This window comes from Hemiscyllium ocellatum, chromosome 7, assembly GCF_020745735.1.
Source record: "Hemiscyllium ocellatum isolate sHemOce1 chromosome 7, sHemOce1.pat.X.cur, whole genome shotgun sequence".
In the NCBI taxonomy this organism is placed as follows: domain Eukaryota; kingdom Metazoa; phylum Chordata; class Chondrichthyes; order Orectolobiformes; family Hemiscylliidae; genus Hemiscyllium; species Hemiscyllium ocellatum.
In genome coordinates, this window is record NC_083407.1 from 1443737 (window position 1) to 1463103 (window position 19367).

The 19367-nt window shown below is 45.2% G+C and overlaps 1 protein-coding gene across 2 annotated transcripts in view; it reads right to left on the bottom strand.

The window, feature by feature from the left end:
• Window positions 1-19367, bottom strand: part of ankzf1 (ankyrin repeat and zinc finger peptidyl tRNA hydrolase 1) — a 58101-nt gene that overhangs the window by 18252 nt on the left and 20482 nt on the right. Inside the window, exons 7-12 of one of the 2 annotated variants that reach the window (XM_060828180.1) lie at window positions 17108-17330; window positions 16843-16941; window positions 14871-15038; window positions 11313-11471; window positions 5360-5774; window positions 1537-1648 (exon numbers count right to left, since the gene is read on the bottom strand). In XM_060828180.1, the coding sequence (XP_060684163.1) occupies window positions 1537-1648; window positions 5360-5774; window positions 11313-11471; window positions 14871-15038; window positions 16843-16941; window positions 17108-17330 (1176 nt within the window). The remainder of the gene's footprint in view (window positions 1-1536; window positions 1649-5359; window positions 5775-11312; window positions 11472-14870; window positions 15039-16842; window positions 16942-17107; window positions 17331-19367) is intronic. The other variant, XM_060828181.1, reaches the window with a different exon arrangement.

Below are 19367 nucleotides of genomic sequence, written 5' to 3' on the forward strand. Positions count from 1 at the left end.
CATAACTCCAACTTGAGGGGTGATAGATTTAAGACAGATGTCAGAGGCAAGTTCTTTACTCAGAGAGTGGTAAGGGAGTGGAATGCCCTACCTGCTAATGTAGTCAACTCAGCCACATTAGGGAGATTTAAACAATCCTTAGATAAGCACATGGATGATGAAGGGATAGTGTAGGGGATGGGCTTAGATTAGTTCACAGGTCGGCGCAACATCGAGGGCTGAAGGGCTGTTGGGCGCTGCATTGTTCTATGTTCTATGATGCAGTTTTGCGATGGCTCTACAAAACCGCTGTTAGACCTCACTTGGAGTACTGTGAGCAGATACGGGCACCAGAGCTTGGGAAGGATGTATTGGCCTGAGCCTAAACAGGTTTACAAGGATGATACCTAGACTTTAGGGGTTGGGTTATGGGGAGAGATTATACAAATTAAGTCTGTTCTCTCTAGAATTTATAAGGTAAAGGTCTGATCTGTAGGATCACAAGATATAGGTTTAAAATTAGGCCATTCAGCCCATCAAGTCTGCTGTGCCATTCGATCATGGCTGTTGGGGAAGGTATTTTCAGTGGATTGTTAATCCAGAAACCCAGGGAATGATCTGGGGACCTGGATTCAAATCCTACCATGGCAGATGGTGGAATGTGAATTCAATAAAAATCTGGAATTAAAGAGTCTAATGAGGATATTGTCAATTGTCAGAAAAGCCCATTTCGTTCACAAATGTCCTTTCGGGAAAGAAACTGTAATCCTTACTTGGTCTGGCCTCCAGACCCAGAAGGACAATAAATGCCAGTGATGCCCTCACCCATGATTGAGTTTCTCAACCCTATTCTAGTGACTCTCCCCTTAATGCTTGATCTCCTTACAAACCTGATCAAAGTCTTCAAGATATTAACAGGAAATGACAAGATTGATAAAGATTAACTACTTTCACTGGTTGGACGTTCTAGAACTAGGCACTATAGTTTGTGAATTCGGGCCAGACTGTTCAGGAAAGTTGTAACAAAACTTCGACACACAAAGTGTGATAAATATTTGGAACTCTCTCCTCCAAATGGCTGTGGATGCAGGATCAGTTGTTAATTGAAATAGCTTGTTTAACCAAGTTATTAATGTATATGGGCCAAAGGCAGGTAGATGGAGTTAGGCTGAAAATGTGTTGCTGGAAAAGAGCAGCAACACCTTTTCAGCTCTGATCTCCAGCATCTGCAGTCCTCACTTTCTCCTAGATGGAGTTAGGCCACAGATCAGCCGTGATCTCATCAAATGGTGGAACAGGCTTGAGGGGCTGAATGGCCTCCCCCTGTTGCTATGTTCGATCACTCTCCTCTTTCCCCACAAGGTTCAGCACCATTCTTGCCGGTGCAAGCATCATTCGCACATACGATTCATCCTCTCCCTGCCTCCATCCACCCTGCCACTCTATCTATAATGCATTGGCTGCCTTTTGTGACCCCGCCCCCACCAATGCATTGGGTGTGTTACATACACCAAGGTAGATCAATGACTGTGGGCAGTGTGTGTGTTGTTCCTTTACCTGTGCTTTTGTATAGTTGTACCTCCCTGGGTGGTCTGCTACGTAACGGCGAAACTCATTCCTCGTCTCCTTGTTTGCGGAGACAGTATAAGCAGGACGAGCACATTTATCCCTGGAAAAGACACAGTTATAAGTGAGCATACGGAAACACAGCATGCTCCCAGTCACACAGAGAAACAGAGACATAGGGACATAGGAAAACAGGGACATCCATACAGGGACATCCATACAGGGACATCCATACAGGGACATCCATACAGGGACATCCATACAGGGACATCCATACAGGGACATCCATACAGGGACATCCATACAGGGTCTTATGGGAAACAGGACATGTACTCAGGAATTCCCCAGAAACACAAGCGTCTGGAACAGAACATAAACCTGGACTTTAACTCCTGGAACAAGATTTCAGAATTCCTGCAAATTATTACCATTCCTAAAAACAGTCAACATTCTAGCAATGGTGAAACTCTATAAATAGACAATAGGTGCAGGAATAGGCCATTCTGCCCTTCGAGCCTGCACCACCATTCATTATGATCATGGCTGATCATCCTCAATCAGTATCCTGTTCCTGCCTTATCCCCATAACCCTTGATCCCACTATCCTTGAGAGCTCTATCCAACTCTTTTTTGAAAGTATCCAGAGACTGGGCCTCCACTGCCCTCTGGGACAGAGCATTCCACACAGCCGCCACCCTCTGGGTGTTTCTCCTCATCTCTGTACTAAATGGCCTACTCCGTATTTTTAAGCTGTGTCCTCTGATTCAGGACTCACCCATCAGCGGAAACATGTTTCCTGCCTCCAGTGTGTCCAATCCTGTAATAATCTTATATGTCTCAATCAGATCCCCTCTCAGTCTTCTAAACTCAAGGGTATACAAGCCCAGTCGCTCCAATCTTTCAACATAAGGTAGTCCCACCATTCCAGGAATTGACCTCGTGAACCTACGCTGCACTCCCTCCATAGCCAGAATGTTTTTCCTCAAATTTGGAGACCAGAACTGCACACAATACTCCAGGTGTGGTCTCACCAGGGCCCTGTACAGCTGCAGAAGAACCTCTTTACTTCTGTACTCAATCCCTCTTGTTATGAAGGCCAGCATGCTATTAGCCTTCTTCACTACCTGCTGTACCTGCATCCTTACCTTCATTGACTGGTGTACAAGAACACCCAGATCTCTCTGTACTGCCCCTTTACCTAAATTGAGGTAGTAATCTGCCTTCCTGTTCTTGCCACCAAAGTGGATAAGCATACATTTATCCACATTAAACTGCATCTGCCATGCATCTGACCACTCACCTAACTTGTCCAGGTCACCCTGTAATCTCCTAACATCCTCATCACATTTCACCCTGCCACCCAGCTTTGTATCATCAGCAAATTTGCTAATATTACTATTAATACCATCTTCTATATCGTTAATATATATTGTAAAAAGCTGTGGTCCCAGCACGGATCCCTGCGGTACCCCACTGGTCACTGCCTGCCATTCCGAAAGGGAGCCGTTTATCACTACTCTTTGTTTCCTATCAGCCAACCAATTTTCAATCCATGCCAGTAGAAATAATTAGTAAGTTCGGGAAGTCAGTGATGTTATCGCTGGACTGTCAACCCAGAGAGCCAGATAGTGTGCTATCAATCCTGGTTCAAATCCCAGCACGGCAGGTGGTGGAATGTGAATTCAATAAAAACCTGGAATTAAGAGTCTAATGATGACCATGAATCCATTATTGAATGTGGGGAAAAACCCACCTGGCTCACTAATGCCCTTTAGGGAAGGAATCTGCCATCCTTACCTGGTCTGGCCCACATGTGACTCCAGACCCACAGCAATGTGGTTGACACTCAACTACCCTCTGGGCAATTAGGGATGGGTAATAACTGCTGGCCTGGTCAGCGACATCCTCATCCCATGAATGAATAAAGAAACCAAATTTTGACCAATCAACTTATTGGTATGGAAAGGGCCATGAGATCTTTAACATTTAAATAAAACTTTTGACAGTACAGAACATAAACAATACTGAGAGGAGACGACAGGTTGGTAGAGGGAATGAGAATGCAAGAAACAAGACTTGGATAGCATGGGAAGAAGGTTGCTGATTGGTTCAGCCGTCATTAGCAAGTGGAGGTAGCAGCAGCAGTTAACTGTGAATTTTAATTCTCAGACCAGGTAAATAGAGTCAGGGAATTACCAACAGAGTTTGGCTGCCCAAATGACCCCCTTTTAAAAAATAATGAGCAGTATATGCTTAACAAAACAATGGTCCGAGTATTCACATACGTAGCTTCTAGCACATTCAAATACATCGCACTGCAGGCCTGGCTGATCATCTCAAATCTATTTTCTGTGAAGCAACATAAATCAATTCAACATCACCTTCACTCTGATGTGCATGATGTGCTGGAAGCTACGCACATTAATACTCAGGATGCTGTTTTATGTCGCTGAAAACAATTCTGCAGATACACTGCAACTTTTTCAAATGAAGAAATCACAGAGATAGGTGAACTCTGCTTCATCCCCATGGCAATATTCTGACCAATCAGTATCTTGCTGCCTGGTCTGAGAATTAAGATTGATAGTTAATTGTTCTTGCTGCATCTGCACCCAAATTATGGCCCAACCAATCAGCATCCTTCTCACATTCCACATAAAATGACATCTCCCCCTGGGTGGGTACCAGGGCAGGCTGTCCTAGAGGTGGTCGAAAGGTGTGTGAGGGCAGACCGAGAACTGGAAGGGGCACAGGGTGGACCGAGAACCGGAAGGTGGGTAGGGGCGGGCTGCCTTAGAGTGGTCAGAAGGTGGGAAGGGCGGGGGCTTGCTGGGTCTGTATTGTCTGCACTTCTGTATGTAACCGTATTGTCAATGTACAGATGTCATTCATGTCTTTTTTATACTTTGTGAAACTGGGATTTGAGGTTTGTCCTCCTGTCCCTGCAAACTGTTTGAACATGTAGGGTTTGGGGCCTGGCTTTGCTGCTCCTCTCCCTTGTGAAATTGCTGTCTCTCGTATGCAGCTGTAAATGTAACATTGTTGTAAACTGGTTTTGTAATTTGTTTAATAAAATAAAAAATATAAATAAAATGACATCTCACTCTGTCTCACACCTGCACACACACAACATGGGGGCTGGGGAAAATATCAGCATTACCGCAGTTAGGCGGGGGGGGGGGGTAATAAAAAATAATGAACAGGAGTGTTAAAAGTTTTGTTAAAACAAAAGAAAAAAATACATATAAAACGATACCTCCTTTTTACAGATCGGTTTTGTGCGAGTTTGCATGAGTGCAAAGCAAAACAAGCAGCAAACTTCAGTCTCCTTTCTGCAATATTTGATATTTCTGTTTTCAGAACAGAATTGCAGCTCAATTCACCATCTGAACTGAAAGCCACTGTCCAGGCAGTCTGGCACTCCACCAGCAAGGGGCCTTTCGTGCCTCTGTCGATAAAGCTCAGGTTGCTGTGTGTTTTACGAAGTGTCTCCATCTGCTCTGCTATCTTGAATGGTTTCTGCATTTCTAACCTGAGCTCTCTGTGTTCCTGCGCATTGGTGGAGGGTGAATGCTAAACATTGTTTTATATTCTCTCTCCTCATGCTTTCCACTAGAATGAATTACTTCACATGTAATTCCACCTGCAATGTGCCCACCCATTCCACCAGCCTATCTACATTCTTTTTAACAATCTCTATGACAGTGCTGTCTCTATAACACCATGAAATGTTTTGTCACGTGTGGTGCCCAGAATGAGAGACCTGGCAGAGAGTATGAGACCCTGAGGTGGTAACCACCAGGGGCAGCCTCACCTGATGGCAGGATCACAGCCTGCATCCATCAGCAGGCGGACAACGTGTGCCTGACCAGCTGCTGCCGCCACATGTAGGAGGGTGAATCCTGACTCATCCAGCACCTCGCACAACATCGGCACTGCGCCCACTGCAGGACACAGATCCTGCTTCTCCAGGGCTCCAGGGTTCAGGCGACTCTCCACTCCCACCTCACTGTCTTCACTGTCACCTGTTTGCCCGGGGGTCTGTAAATGTCGCTGCTCAGTTTCTATTGTCCTCTCAGTTGCCTCATTAGAAGATTCCTTGTGCTCAGAATGGCCATGCTGTGTGTTGTGAAGCAGGAGCAGATTGCTTAGTAACTCCCGCAGGTGCTCCACATTCCCAGTCTTACACGCTGTGTACAAATCGTTCCTCAATCGATAATATTCATTCTCTGGAAAACAGAAGGACCTTACCGTTATTCTAGTGCTCATTGGGCCACCCTTCAAACCTTTACCCACTGTGATCTGCAGTGAATTAAAGTTAAAATGAGAATTTATTGTCACGAGTACTCAGGTATACACGAGTATAGTGAATAGTGTACAAAGTCACCATTCTCCAGTGTCATCTTGGTTACGCACTTGATTACAAAACCGGAATTTTACAAAAACAGAAATAAAGGAAACACACAAACACACACAGCCTGTAAAACTATAACGCCCAGATGGCTGTGTGTTTTATGGAGAGTGTCCATTTGCTCTACAACCTCGAATGATTTCTGTATTTCTAACCTAATCCCCGTGTTTCAGCACAAATTAAGCAGTACCTCGATTGACAAATGTTCACACCCTCCACCACCAATGCTCAGTCACAAGGAGCAACTAGATGCCCAACCACATGCCAGGTATGGATCCAATCAGTGAAGAGAGTTCCCTCAGATTCCCTTTGACTCTAGTTTGGCTCGGGCTCCTGGAAGCTGACTGGTCAAAGTGGCCTTGATGTGAAGGGCAGTCACTTCCGCCTCATCTCTGCAATTCAGTTCCTGTCCATGTTTGAACCAACAGTAAAGAGGTCTGGAGCGGAGTCCCACAGGCAAAACTGAATCAGATCCCAGTGAACAAATTAATGATAAATAAGTGCTGGTTGCTAGCATTGTTGGTGACACCTTCCATCACTTTGCTAATGATGGAATTTGCTTGATGGGGCAATAATTGTTTGCATTGGTTTTGTCCCGCCGTTGGTGCACCAATGCCCACATTGCCAGCTAGATGCCAGTATTGTATCTGTGCTGGAACATTTGGATTGGAGTGGGACAGGATCTGGTGCACAGATTTCAGTAATATTGCTGGAATATCATCAGAGGCCAGAGCATTTGTGTATCCAGTGCCATCGGAAGATTCGCAATATCATACAGAGTGACGTGAAACAACCAAAGACAGGAATCTGGTATGATGGAGACCTCGAGGAGTGTTTGAAGTGAAGGGTGAAGGTAGTTGGGCGGATAGATACAGAGTACATGGTGGGTGGGGCTGAGAGAAATGGTGGGGAGGCAGGAGTGTGAGACTAGGTCTCAGTGACATATTGGGTAAGATCAGTTAACTCAGCGTAGGCTGCTCTGTGGCTGAATTTCCTGATGTGGAGGCGATCAACTCAGTGCCACCTTTTCTTCAAGGCTCTGCAAATACAGTCAGAGTCATAAAGATGTACAGCATTGAAACAGACCCTTCGGTCCAACCCATCCATGCCAACCAGACATCCCAACCCAATCTAGTCCCACCTGCCAGCACTCGGCCCATATCCCTTCAAACCCTTCCTTGTCCTTTTTTGAGGTATTGTAGGGGCTGGAGGTGATTTTCTCAAATTCCAAGAGCAGCAATTACAGTTTGATCTGCTGCTGCATTATTTTGGAACTTCAGAAAAAAAAAGGTCAAAACAACAGCAAAAGGGAGAACAGCAGCCAAAGGCAGCACATGGTGAGGTCATTGCAGGAGAGAGAGGGAGAAAGAAACTGACACCACAGTGTCTCTGCCCAGTTACTGCCTTTGCTGTATGAATTCATGTATCGCTGGACATCAGAGTGCGTCTGGGAAAATTAACAAACAGTGAAATTCACAACTGATTTTGGAGGAACTGTTTGGGCGAAGTTCACAGCACAGAAACAGATAAGGGAATTGTTTTAAGTGGGACCTACAGAAAGTCAGAAGTAGTGAGTAGAGTGGGTTCTTTCTTGATTATATGTTTGTTCGAGATATGTCTCTTAATTAAACTTCAAATATAAGCCACAACTATTAATTTAACCTGGGGCAGTGTTTTGTAGAGGAATAAGACGGTGTTATTTTCTGGGTCTGTCGATTGTGAAGGAGCAAAAATGGTCTTTCACAGTGTGTTTTGTGCTTCTTGTCAGCTGTGGGAGTTTAAAGAGAGTTTAAGGGTTACTGCTGTTGGTTCCAAACCCTATCAGATCACATGGATCGATTGGAGAGACAGTTGGAGGCAATGAGGAATTTGCAACAGCAACAGTATGTGATGGATGGCAGTTATAGGAAGGCAGGGGGGTCTGTATCTCAGGTACAGTCACATAGATGGGTTAACTCCAGAAAAGGTAAGAGAGGTAAGTAGCTACTGCAGGAGTCTTCTGTGGCTATCCTCATTTTCCAAAACAGCATACTTGTTTGAAATGTAGGGGGTGATGGATTCTCAGGGGAATGTAGCACGAACAGCCAGGTTTCTGGTAGTGAGACTGGCTCTAATGAAATGAGGGGTACATCAGGTTTCAAAAGATCAATTGTGTTAGGGGATTCTGGTCTAAGATATTGACAGACTTTTCTGTGGCCAGCAGCGAAAAAGCAGAATGGTGTGTTGCTTCCCTGGTGCCAGAATCAACTATGTCTCAGAGAGGGTGCAGAATGTTCTCACGGGGGTGAGGGGCCAGCAAGAGGTCACTGTCCACATTGGAACCAATGACATTGGAAAGGAAAAGGTTGAGATTCTGAAGGGAGATTACAGAGAGTTAGGCAGGAATTTAAAAAGGGGGTCCTCGAGAGTAGTAATATCTGGATTACTCCCAGTGCTATGAGCTAGTGAGGGCAGGAATAGGAGGATAGAGCAGATGAATGCATGGCTGAGGAGCTGGTGTATGGGAGAAGGATTCACATTTTTGGATTATTGGGGTAGGAGTGACCTGTACAAGGAGGACGGATTGCACCTAAATTGGAAGGGGACTAATATACTGGCAAGGAGATTTGCTAGAACTGCTTAGGAGGATTTAAACTAGTAAGGTGGGGAGGGGGTGGGACCCAGGGAGATAGTGAGGAAAGAGATCAATTTGAGACTGGTACAGTTGAGAACAGAAGTGAGTCAAACAGTCAGGGCAGGCAGGGACAAGGTAGGACTAATAAATTAAACTGCATTTATTTCAATGCAAGGGGCCTAACAGGGAAGGCAGATGAACTCAGGGCACGGTTATGAACGTGGGACTGGGATATCATGGCAGTTATAGAAACATGGCTCAGGGATGGGCAGGACTGGCAGCTTAATGTTCCAGGATACAAATGCTACAGGAAGGATAGAAAGGGAGGCAAGAGAGGAGGGGGAGTGACTTTTTTGATAAGGGATAGCATTACGGCTGTGCTGAGGCAGGATATTCCTTGATATAGATCACATCCACTGCTCTGCCCTCATCAATTCTTTTTGTTACTTCTTCAAAAACTCGATCAAGTTTGTGAGACATGATTGCCCACGCACTAAGCCATGTTGACTATCCTGAATCAGACCTTGCCTTTCTATTTAAAAGACATCTGGATGAGTATAGAGTCATAGAGATGTACAGCACAGAAACAGACCCTTCGGTCCAACCCATCCATGCCGACCAGATATCCCAACCCAGTCTAGTCCCAACTGCCAGCACCCGGCCCATATCCCTCCAAACCCTTCCTATTCATATACCCATCCAAATGCCTCTTAAATGTTGTAATTGTTTCAGCCTCCACCACATCCTCTGGCAGCTCATTCCATACACGTACCACCCTCTGTGTGAAAAAGTTACCCCTTAGGTCTCTTTTATATCTTTCCCCTCTCACTCTAAACCTATGCCCTCTAGTTCTGGATTCGCCGACCCCAGGGAAAAGAGGTTTTTCCCACTCCACTAGTCACAGGCCTCCAGTCTGAAAAGCAACCCTCCACCACCATCCTCTGTCTTCTATCTTTGAGCCAGTTCTGTATCCAAATGGCTAGTTCTCCCTGTATTCCATTAGATCTAACCTTGCTAACCACTCTCCCATGGGGGAATGCCTTACTCAAGTCCATATAGATCACATCTACTGCTCTGCCCTCATCAATACTCTTTGTTACTTCTTCAAAAAAACTCAGTCGTTAGTGATACATGATTTCCCACACACAAAGCCATGCTGACTATCCCGAATCAGTCCCTCCCTTTCCAAATACATGTACATCCTGTCCCTCAGGATTCCCTCCAACAACTTGCCCACCACCGACGTCAGTCTCACTGGTCTACAGTTCCCTGGCTTGTCTTTACCACCTTTCTTAAACAGTGGCACCACGTTAGCCAACCTACAGTCTTCCAGCACCTCACCTGTGACTATCGATGATACAAATATCTCAGCAAAGGGCCTAGCAATCACTTCCCTAGCTTCCCACAGAATTCTAAAGTACACCTGATCAGGTCCTGGGGATTTATCCACCTTTACGCATTTCAGGACATCTAGCACTTCCTCCTCTGGAATATGGACACTTTTCAAGATATCACCATCTATTCCTATTTAGTTCATGGTCATACATTTAAGTATATAACTTTTAGGAATTAACCTTTAATGCAGAAAATTAGAGAAAAGCATTTCAAGTAAGCTTAGAGTGTATTATGATAAAAGATTGGTGTTAAATGCTGGAAACATATGATCAGAAAACTGCAACTGGAAGCAGAATGGCTATCATCCAGGAAATATTTTTGTTTTGGGAGTTGACTTAAGGTCGTTTGAATGCATCCAGTGAACACTCAAAGTAAATATTCGTAATCAAACATCAAATATGAAATGCAGATTATGAATTTGAAGATCAGTTTGAGGACAGTCCCTAACATTGCGATGAAGATGGGCAGAGTTAAGGAAGGTTCTCTGGTTTCAGTTCATCAGGGGGTTTGTGATTCAGATAATTATCATCTGGACCATGAATGCTTTAAAGTTTACAAAGATATCGTGAAGTAAATGGTAGCCAGCTACGCCTGCAATGTACAAAATGCACCCACCAAATAAGTAGAAATGGAAGACCAATATATTCCAATAATCTCGAACAAAATTACAACCTTTTTTTGCAAAATAAAATCACCATTTCCTAATGCAATCTGCAACAGCTGCCCAGCTTTGGAAGTTAAATCATCCAATCGAGTGAAACCAGACTGCTGAGAATACACAGCTCAGATCTCACTGGCTTCAAGGTTAATAGTTTCCAAATGTTATGTCGAGTTGGACTTTGGATCTGATAACATCTGTTGAATCATCATTCACTGTGTGGAATATGGGTGGAGCTTAATCTTAGGTTGGATGTTGGGAGGGAAAACAACTTGGAATATTGCCTTTGAAACAAAGAGAAGCATCAAAAGCTACGAGCAGGTGAGGTATCGTAAAGTAACCAGAACAAGGGACTCACGTGTCCTCAGTTACAAAATGGAAAAGGTAAAACGGAGGAGAATAAAAATTACTTCCCATAGGACCGTGGCACTCTTCTGGGTGGTCCCTACATAAGTAGCTAACGTTAAGATACCATGGAACTAAAAAGTTAACTTAAGGGTCTGGCGCATTTGGGAGTAAGTAATAATGTTAAACAATTTGTATTTGCATGTTTAAATGGTGCTACATACAAAATGTCTGTTATTTGTTAAAGAGGTGCAATCTTGTGGCAAAGTTCTCCCAGTTAAAATCAGGTTCCTAGATTGCTCTTTAAAGGTTGCATGTCCAGAACAGGATGGTAACCGTGATACCTTGCTCAGAAAGCCCAGCAGCAATCACTTGAGCATTTTGCAGCTGCATCGTCATCTGTTTCTCTCCAGTGGAGAATGGAGCAGCCCCAGAATCAGTAGCCTCTGTTACCTCACTCTGTGTCATCTTGTCATCTCCGTCTTCAAGGAGGGTGTCAGGAGCTATCAAAAGAAAGACACACAATCAGGATAAAAACAGGCTTAAACACACAAAGACATTGAAAATAAGAGGAATTGCCATTCGGCCCTTTGAGTCTGTTCCACCATTCCATATGATCATGGCTGATCCCCCTCCTCAAGGCAAAGTTCCCACTTTCACACATAGACCCAAGATCTACATCCAATTTCTTGTTGAAACCATTCTCATCAAAAGGCAGAAGGTAGCTTACATAAGGTGGAGGGAGCTAGGGTCAAGCTCAGCTCAAGAGGATTACAGGCAGGCGAGGAAGGAGCTTAGAAATGGTCTGAGGAGAGTCAGGAGGGGGCACGAGAAAGGCTTGGCAGAACAGATTAGGGAGAACACAAAGGCATTTTACACTTATGTGAGGAATAAGAGAATGGTCAAAGAAAGAGGAAGTAAAAACAATGACTGCAGATGCTGGAAACCAGATTCTGGATCAGTGATGCTGGAAGAGCACAGCAGTTCAGGCAGCATCCAAAGTGCAGCAAAAGCCCTTCATCAGGAATAAAGGCAGAGAGCCTGAAGCGTGGAGAGATAAGCTAGAGGAGGGTCGGGGTGGGGAGAAAGTAGCATAGAGTACACTGGGTGAGTGGGGGAGGAGATAGCATAGGGAATTTGTGTGAGGAGTATGAGGAGGTAGGGGAAGCCCCAAATGAGTTTTTTTCTTCTGTCTTTACAAAAGAAACTAACTTTTTTTGAAGAGCAGGTGTGCATGCTGGAATGGATAGAGATAGAGGAAGCTGATGTGCTGAAAATTTTGTCAAACATTAAGATTGACAAGTCGCCAGGCCCGGACCAGATTTGTCCTCGGCTGCTTTGGGAAACGGGAAATGCAATTGCTTCGCCACTTGCGAAGATCTTTGCATCCTCGCTCTCCACTGGAGTTGTACCTGAGGACTGGAGAGAGGCAAATGTAATTCCTCTCTTCAAGAAATGAAATAGAGAAATCCCCGGCAATTACTGACCAGTCAGTCTCACGTCTGTCGTCTGCAAGGTGTTAGAAAGGATTCTGAGGGATAGGATTTATGACCATCTGGAAGAGCATGGCTTGATTAAATGCAGTCAGCACGGCTTTGTGAGGGGCAGATCATGCCTCACAAACCTTATCGAGTTCTTCGAGGATGTGACTAGAAAAGTTGATGAGGGTCGAGCTGTGGATGTGGTGTATATGGACTTCAGCAAGGCATTTGATAAGGTTCCCCATGGTAGGCTCATTCAGAAGGTCAGGAGCAATGGGATACAGGGAAACTTAGCTGTCTGGATACAGAATTGGCTGGCCAACAGAAGACAGCGAGTGGTAATAGAAGGAAAATATTCTGCCTGGAAGTCAGTGGGGAGCGGTGTTCCACAGGGCTCTGTCCTTGGGCCTCTACTGTTTGTAATTTTATTAATGACCTGGATGAGGGATTGAAGAATGGGTCAGCAAGTTTGCAGATGACACAAAGGTTGGAGGTGTCGCTGACAGTATAGAGGGCTGTTGTAGGCTGCAGCAGGACATTGACAGGATGCAGAGATGGACTGAGAGGTGGCAGATGGAGTTCAACCTGGATAAATGTGAGTGATGCAGTTTGGGAGGTCGAATTTGAAAGCTGAGTACAGGATTAAGGATAGGATTCTTGGCAGTGTGGAGGAACAGAGGGATCTTGATGTGCAGGTACATAGATCCCTTAAAATGGCCACCCATGTGGACAGGGTTGTTAAGAAAGCATATGGTGTTTTGGCTTTCATTAGCAGAGGGATTGAGTTTAAGAGTCGTGAGATCTTGTTGCAGCTCTGGTTAGACCGCACTTGGAATACTGCATCCAGTTCTGGTCGCCCTATTATAGGAAAGATGTGGATGCTTTGGAGAGGGTTCAGAGGAGGTTTACCAGGATGCTGCCTGGACTGGAGGGCTTATCTTATGAAGAGAGGTTGACTGAGCTCGGACTTTTTTCATTGAAGAAAAGGAGGAGGAGAGGGGACTTAATTGAGGTATACAAGATAATGAGAGGCATAGATAGAGTTGATAGCCAGAGACTATTTCCCAGGGCAGAAATGACTAACATGAGGGGTCATAGTTTTAAGCTGATTGGAGGAAAGTATAGAGAGGATGTCAGACGTTCTTTACACAGAGAGTTGTGAGAGCATGGAATGCGTTGCCAGCAGCAGTTGTGGAAGCAAGGTCACTGGGGACATTTAAGAGACTGCTGGACATGGACATGGTCACAGAAATGTGAGGGTGCATACATGAGGATCAATGGTCAGCACAACATCGTGGGCTGTAGGGCCTGTTCTGTGCTCTACTGTTCTACGTTCAATGTTTTGGCCACAAATGCTTTTTGTGGTAGAGAAACTCACAGGCTCACTGCTCCCTGGCTGAAGAAATTTCTCCTAATCTCAGTCCTACCTGGCCTACCCTGTATCCTTAGACTGTGGCTGCTGGTTCTGGACACTTGGTCATTGGGAACATCCTTCCTTCATTTACCCAGTCTCGTCCTGTCAGAATTTTACAGGTTTTTATCACATGCCCCCTCCTTCTTCTCAGGTCCAGGGAATATAATTTAATCAAACCTGTCGCTCCCCATATGTCAGTCCCAACATCTCAGGGATCAGTCTGATAATCTTGACTTATTATTGTCACATATACCGAGATACAGGGAAAAGTATTGTTTTGTGTGCCGTCCAGACAAATCATACCTTACGTAAGTACATCTGAGTAATAGAACAGAATGCAGAATAAGATCATTGCTGATTGGTCACCTAACTCCATATCCTTTTGCCCAAATCCCTTAAAACTTCTGCTTTGCAAAACATTTTCTATCTCCGATTCAAAATTAACAACTGATCCAGCATCAATTGAGTTCCAAATATCTACCACTGTGTGTGTGTGTGTGTGTGTGTGTGTGTGTGTGTGTGTAAAGGTGCTTCCTAACATCGCTCCTGAACAGTCTGGTCCTAATTCTCACACTATGTCCCCTAGTTCTACAATCTCCAAAAACTGGAAATAATTATCTTTATCTAACGTATACTTTCCTGTTAATATTTTGAAGACTTTGATCAGATCACCCTTTAACTTTCCAAAGTCTAGAGAAAACAGGCCTAATTTGAATAATCTCTCCTCATAACGTAACCCTTGAAGTACAGGTATCATTGTATTCCCTTCAAAACCAATATATCACTCCCAAAGTGTGATGCTCAGACCTGCTCACGGTTCACCAAGTGGGGTCCACGCAGGGTGCTGTATAACTGCAGCATAACGTCAGTGTCCATGTACTCCAGCCCTCTAAGATATAAAGGGCTGGTAAAACATTGATAATGGACTCGAGCATTATCGACACTGACCCCATTAAGGGGAGAGGTACAGCGTGAGGTCACATACAGAATAAAGCTCCAGCATTTACCTTGGTTCTGTGCTGCCTTCTCATTAATGTTCTTCTTTTTCTTTTTCCTTTTCCTTTTCTTTTTCGGGTACATATCAAATTCCTTGAGCTCCAACGTTCCCAGTGTTTCTTCCAATATTTCCAAGGATGTTGGTATGTCAGCCAGACTGACAGCCTCTCCATCACATTCTGCATCACAAGTACACAAAGGTGATGCCTACAACATGTGTGTGTGGCAGTTGTTCCAAAATCAAGAAACATCAGCCTCTGTACCAGGAAAGAAAGTCGTCTTTCTGTCCCAAGTAGGAAGTGAGAATGCACGACAGTATAGTTCTTCTACTTTGTGTGAGGATTTCTCATCAATAGCATCATCACACCATGGTTTTAATACCCTTTCTAAGAGAAATTCCCAGAACTACAGACTTTGTTGCTGCATCAGTTTTCTTGTGGACAAAACTGTATGAACGATCAATGCTTAAGAAAATGAAAATGACTAGATTATGATGCTATACTGGCTTACTGACTGCATCAACACGTGCAGGCGATTATGTATTTAAATGTTTAAATCAAAGTTCATCCACAGTTCTTTCCTTTCAGAAGCTACCTGCCTGCACCCACTAAGACGAAGGAGTATCTGCTCTTTGTTCACTCTGCTAACCTCTACTGGAGCTCTGTCTCCCCAGAGCCTGTCCATCTACAAGGCACAAGTCAGGAATGTGATGCAAAACTCCCCACTCAGCTGGATTATAACACTCCATATGCGTGACGGCAGCCAGGATAAAGCAGCCTGTTTGATTGATACCCCATCAAACACCTTCCACAGTCACTGCCTTCAGTCTGAAAGCCAAGTAGCAGCAGTGTGAACCATCCATTAGATACACTACAACAACTCATCAGGCTCCTCCAAAACCAGCTTTCAAACGAGCGATCCCTACTACCCTACCTGCACTGTAGAGACTCTATGATTGTATAGTTGACTCACAATGCCCTTAGGGAGGGAATTCCAGGATTCTGACCCAGTGACACTGAAGGAATGGCGATATATTTCCATGATTTGGAGATGCCGATGTTGGACTGGGGTGTACACAGTTAAAAATCAGACAACACCAGGTTATAGTCCAACAGGTTTAATTGGAAGCACACTAGCTTTCGGAGCGACGCTCCTTAATCAGGTGATTGTACTGATGAAGGAGCGTCACTCCGAAAGCTAGTGTCTTCCAATTAAACCTGTTGGACTATAACCTGGTGTTGTGCGATTTTTAACGATATATTTCCAAGTCAGGATGATGAGTGGCTTGGAGGTGAACTTGCAGAGGGGTGGAGTTTCCATGTCTGTATGACCTTCTAAGGGCCATTCGGCCCGGTGAGTCTGCACCCACCCATCAAACAGCAAGCCACTCAGCCATTCTATCCCCATAACCTCACACTTCCCATGGCTCATCCACCTAGCCTGCACATCCCTGGATACTACAGGACAATTTAGCATGGTCACTCCACCTAACTTGCACATCTTTGGACTGTAGGAGAATGTGCAAACTCCACACAGACACCTCAGGTTGGAATAGAACTCGGGTCCCTGGTGCTCTGAGGCAGCAGTGCTAACCACTGAGCCACCGTGCAGCACATGGACGACAGTGGTTCAAGAAGGCAGGTCACCCCCACCTTCTCAGGAGGCAACTAGGGACAGGTGATAAACAAGTGACTTGCACATCCCATGAACAAGAAAGAAAAACTAGATTAGACAAGATCGACTTTGTTCTGACATCAGTCATAGCTGTCATAGTTCCACAGGATGATGCTCTCTCTCTGGTGACTGGTGATGGTTTTAACCTGACAGTCACCATGCTTCAAGCGAGAGGAGAGGTTGAGGAGGTGGGACCTGCTTGGGAATTAAACTCTGCATCTCAAACCAGCCATCCAGTCAACTGAGCTAACTTACTCCACTTGACATCAGCAAATAACAAAGTAATGAAAAGCTTCCAGGGCTTCTCACCCTCGGTGTCAGAACTTGATGCCTCTCTCACCACTTTCAGCTTCTCCTTCCAAACTCGTTTCTGTGGGCTGTGGACCGCAGCGATATCTGAGTCACTTGCTGCAAGGAAAAGAAACATGATGACAGTAATTCACCAAGCCCGTCACACATCACTGTGATGAAGGAGACTCCTTAGTTGGGCCAGGTGCTTTCTCCTGGGCTGTGTACAGTAAGCTGCCTGTACACAACGGCTGCTCTGTGTACTGCACAGTTGTGTGGGACTCACCATAGATTTCCACTGAGGAAAGGATGGCATGCACACGCTTCAGTTCCTTGAAGGTGGCTCTCCTGGTGAGGAAGGGAATGCTCCGTAATCGGCTGTCAGTCCGGTTTAGGACAGGCTCTTTGCCGCTGAAGAAGATATTTTTGTTGTAGCTGGGAGCTCGGATGAAAATGGCACTGGCTGTTTGCAGAGAGTCGGACCAACTCAGCAACAAATCCTCAACATCCTGCAACCAGGAACAAGCACCAAATAAGGAAGTGAATCAATGCTACAGTCTCGCTGCTGCTCATGGCCAGAGAAGGATAGAGCACTGAAGGTCATTCAGCCCATTCAGGTAGGTCCTGGCCCTTTAAGGGATATTCCACACGCCCCATATTGCTTTATCTCCAAATACAATCCAAAACCTTTAAGTCTGAATACCCGATTTAATATCTGTTTAATCTCTAGTCTCTTCAAATTCACTGAAGCTCCTCTTGCCTGAACCCATTCGAAGGAATTTCTCTCCTCCACGCCCTCCCCAAGATCCGAAAACGTGGTGACCAGAAGAGGACACAATAGCCCATCTGGGCACTGAGTGGTGATTTATAAAACTCGAGCATAATTCCCTTGCACTTACATCCTGCTCATAAAGCCAAAATTCCAGAGTGTTTAATTTTAAAAGCAAAAACAGAAATTGCTGGAAAAAGTCATTATGTCTGGCAGCATCTGTGGAGAGTAATCAGAAGTAACATTTCAGGTCCAGTGACCCTTCCTCAGAACAGATGGTAGCAGGGGAAAACAATGTTTATATGCAGAGACTGGGGGGTGGGGGTGGTGGTGAGGAGAGGGGTAAGGAATAAAACGTTTGGTGGAGATAGGAGCCAAAGAGACAATAGTTGGACAGACAAAGGAGTGGATAATGGACGGCCTGGGAGAATGATTGGTTGCTGTTGGGGACAGTTAGTGTCTGACAATGGGTGATGTGTAATAGCAGGGCATGTGATAACAAGGCCCGTGGTGGGGCAGGTTGGGGTAAGGACATGGGGGAAAAGTGTCTCATATCCTAAATATTATTGAACTAGATACTGAGTCTGAAAGGCTGCAGGATCCCCAAGTGGAAAATGAGGTGCTGCTCCTCCAGCTTGTGCTGAGCTTCCCTGGAGCCCTGCAGCAGGCCGGAGGCAGAGAGGTTGGCCAGGGAACAGGCCAGGGGGGTTACAGTGGCAGGCAAGTGGAAGCTCAGGGTCTTGTTACTGGAGGTAACAAGAATGAAGGTATTCAGGGAAGCACTCAACCAGTCTACACTTTGTGGGAAGTGCAGGTAAAGCCAGGCCATTGGATACTGAGGAGTGTTAAAACTTTCTGCTGTTGAAGGGGAAGGTACCATGGGGATGTGGAGATGGGTTGGGAATGAAGGAGAGAGTGGTCTCGGGTATCCTGGAGAGAGTGGCCCTTGCTGAAGGCTGACAAGGGAGAAGAGGGGGAGATACGTGCCTGGTGGTGACATCCCACTGAGGGTGTGGGAAATGACCACTAATGATCTGCTGGATGTGGATGCTGGTGGGATGCAAGGTGAGGTCAAGGGGAACCTGATTACTGTTGCAGGAGAGAAGGGGGTGAGGTCCGTAGTGCAGGAAATTGGTCAGAATTGGATAAGGACCCTGTCAACTACGGTGCTGGGTTGAGGAAGAAAGTGGACATTTCAGAGGTTCCCTTGTTGAAGTTGGCATCATCCGAACAGATGATGCAACACGACGCCTGGAAGAAGAGCACCTCACCTTCTGCCCAGCAACACAAGCAGAACAGATGCAATAGAGACGGAGGAACTGAGAGAATGGGTAGTTTTTACAGGAAGCAAGGTGTTAGGATGCATTGTCACGTAACTGCGAGAGTCAGTGGGTTTGTAATGGATATTACTTGCCAGTCTCCAGAGAAGTCAAGAAAGGGAAGGTGGAGTCAGAGATGGACCAGGTGAAGGTGAGAGAGGGATGGAGGTTGGAAGTGAAATTGATGAACTTTTTGCAAGGTTTGTGAAGGTTTGTAGCTCAGGTTGAGGTTTAGGGTATAGGTTTGCTCGCTGAGCTGTAGGTTTGATATCCAGATGTTTCATTACCTGGCTAGGTAACATCATCAGTGGGGACCTCCAAGTGAAATGAAGCTGTTGTCTCCCGCTTTCTATTTATATCTGTCTCCTGGATGGGGTTCCTGCGGTTTGTGGTGATGTCATTTCCTGTTCGTTTTCTGAGGGGTTGATAGATGTTACCTAGATCTATGTGTTTGTTTA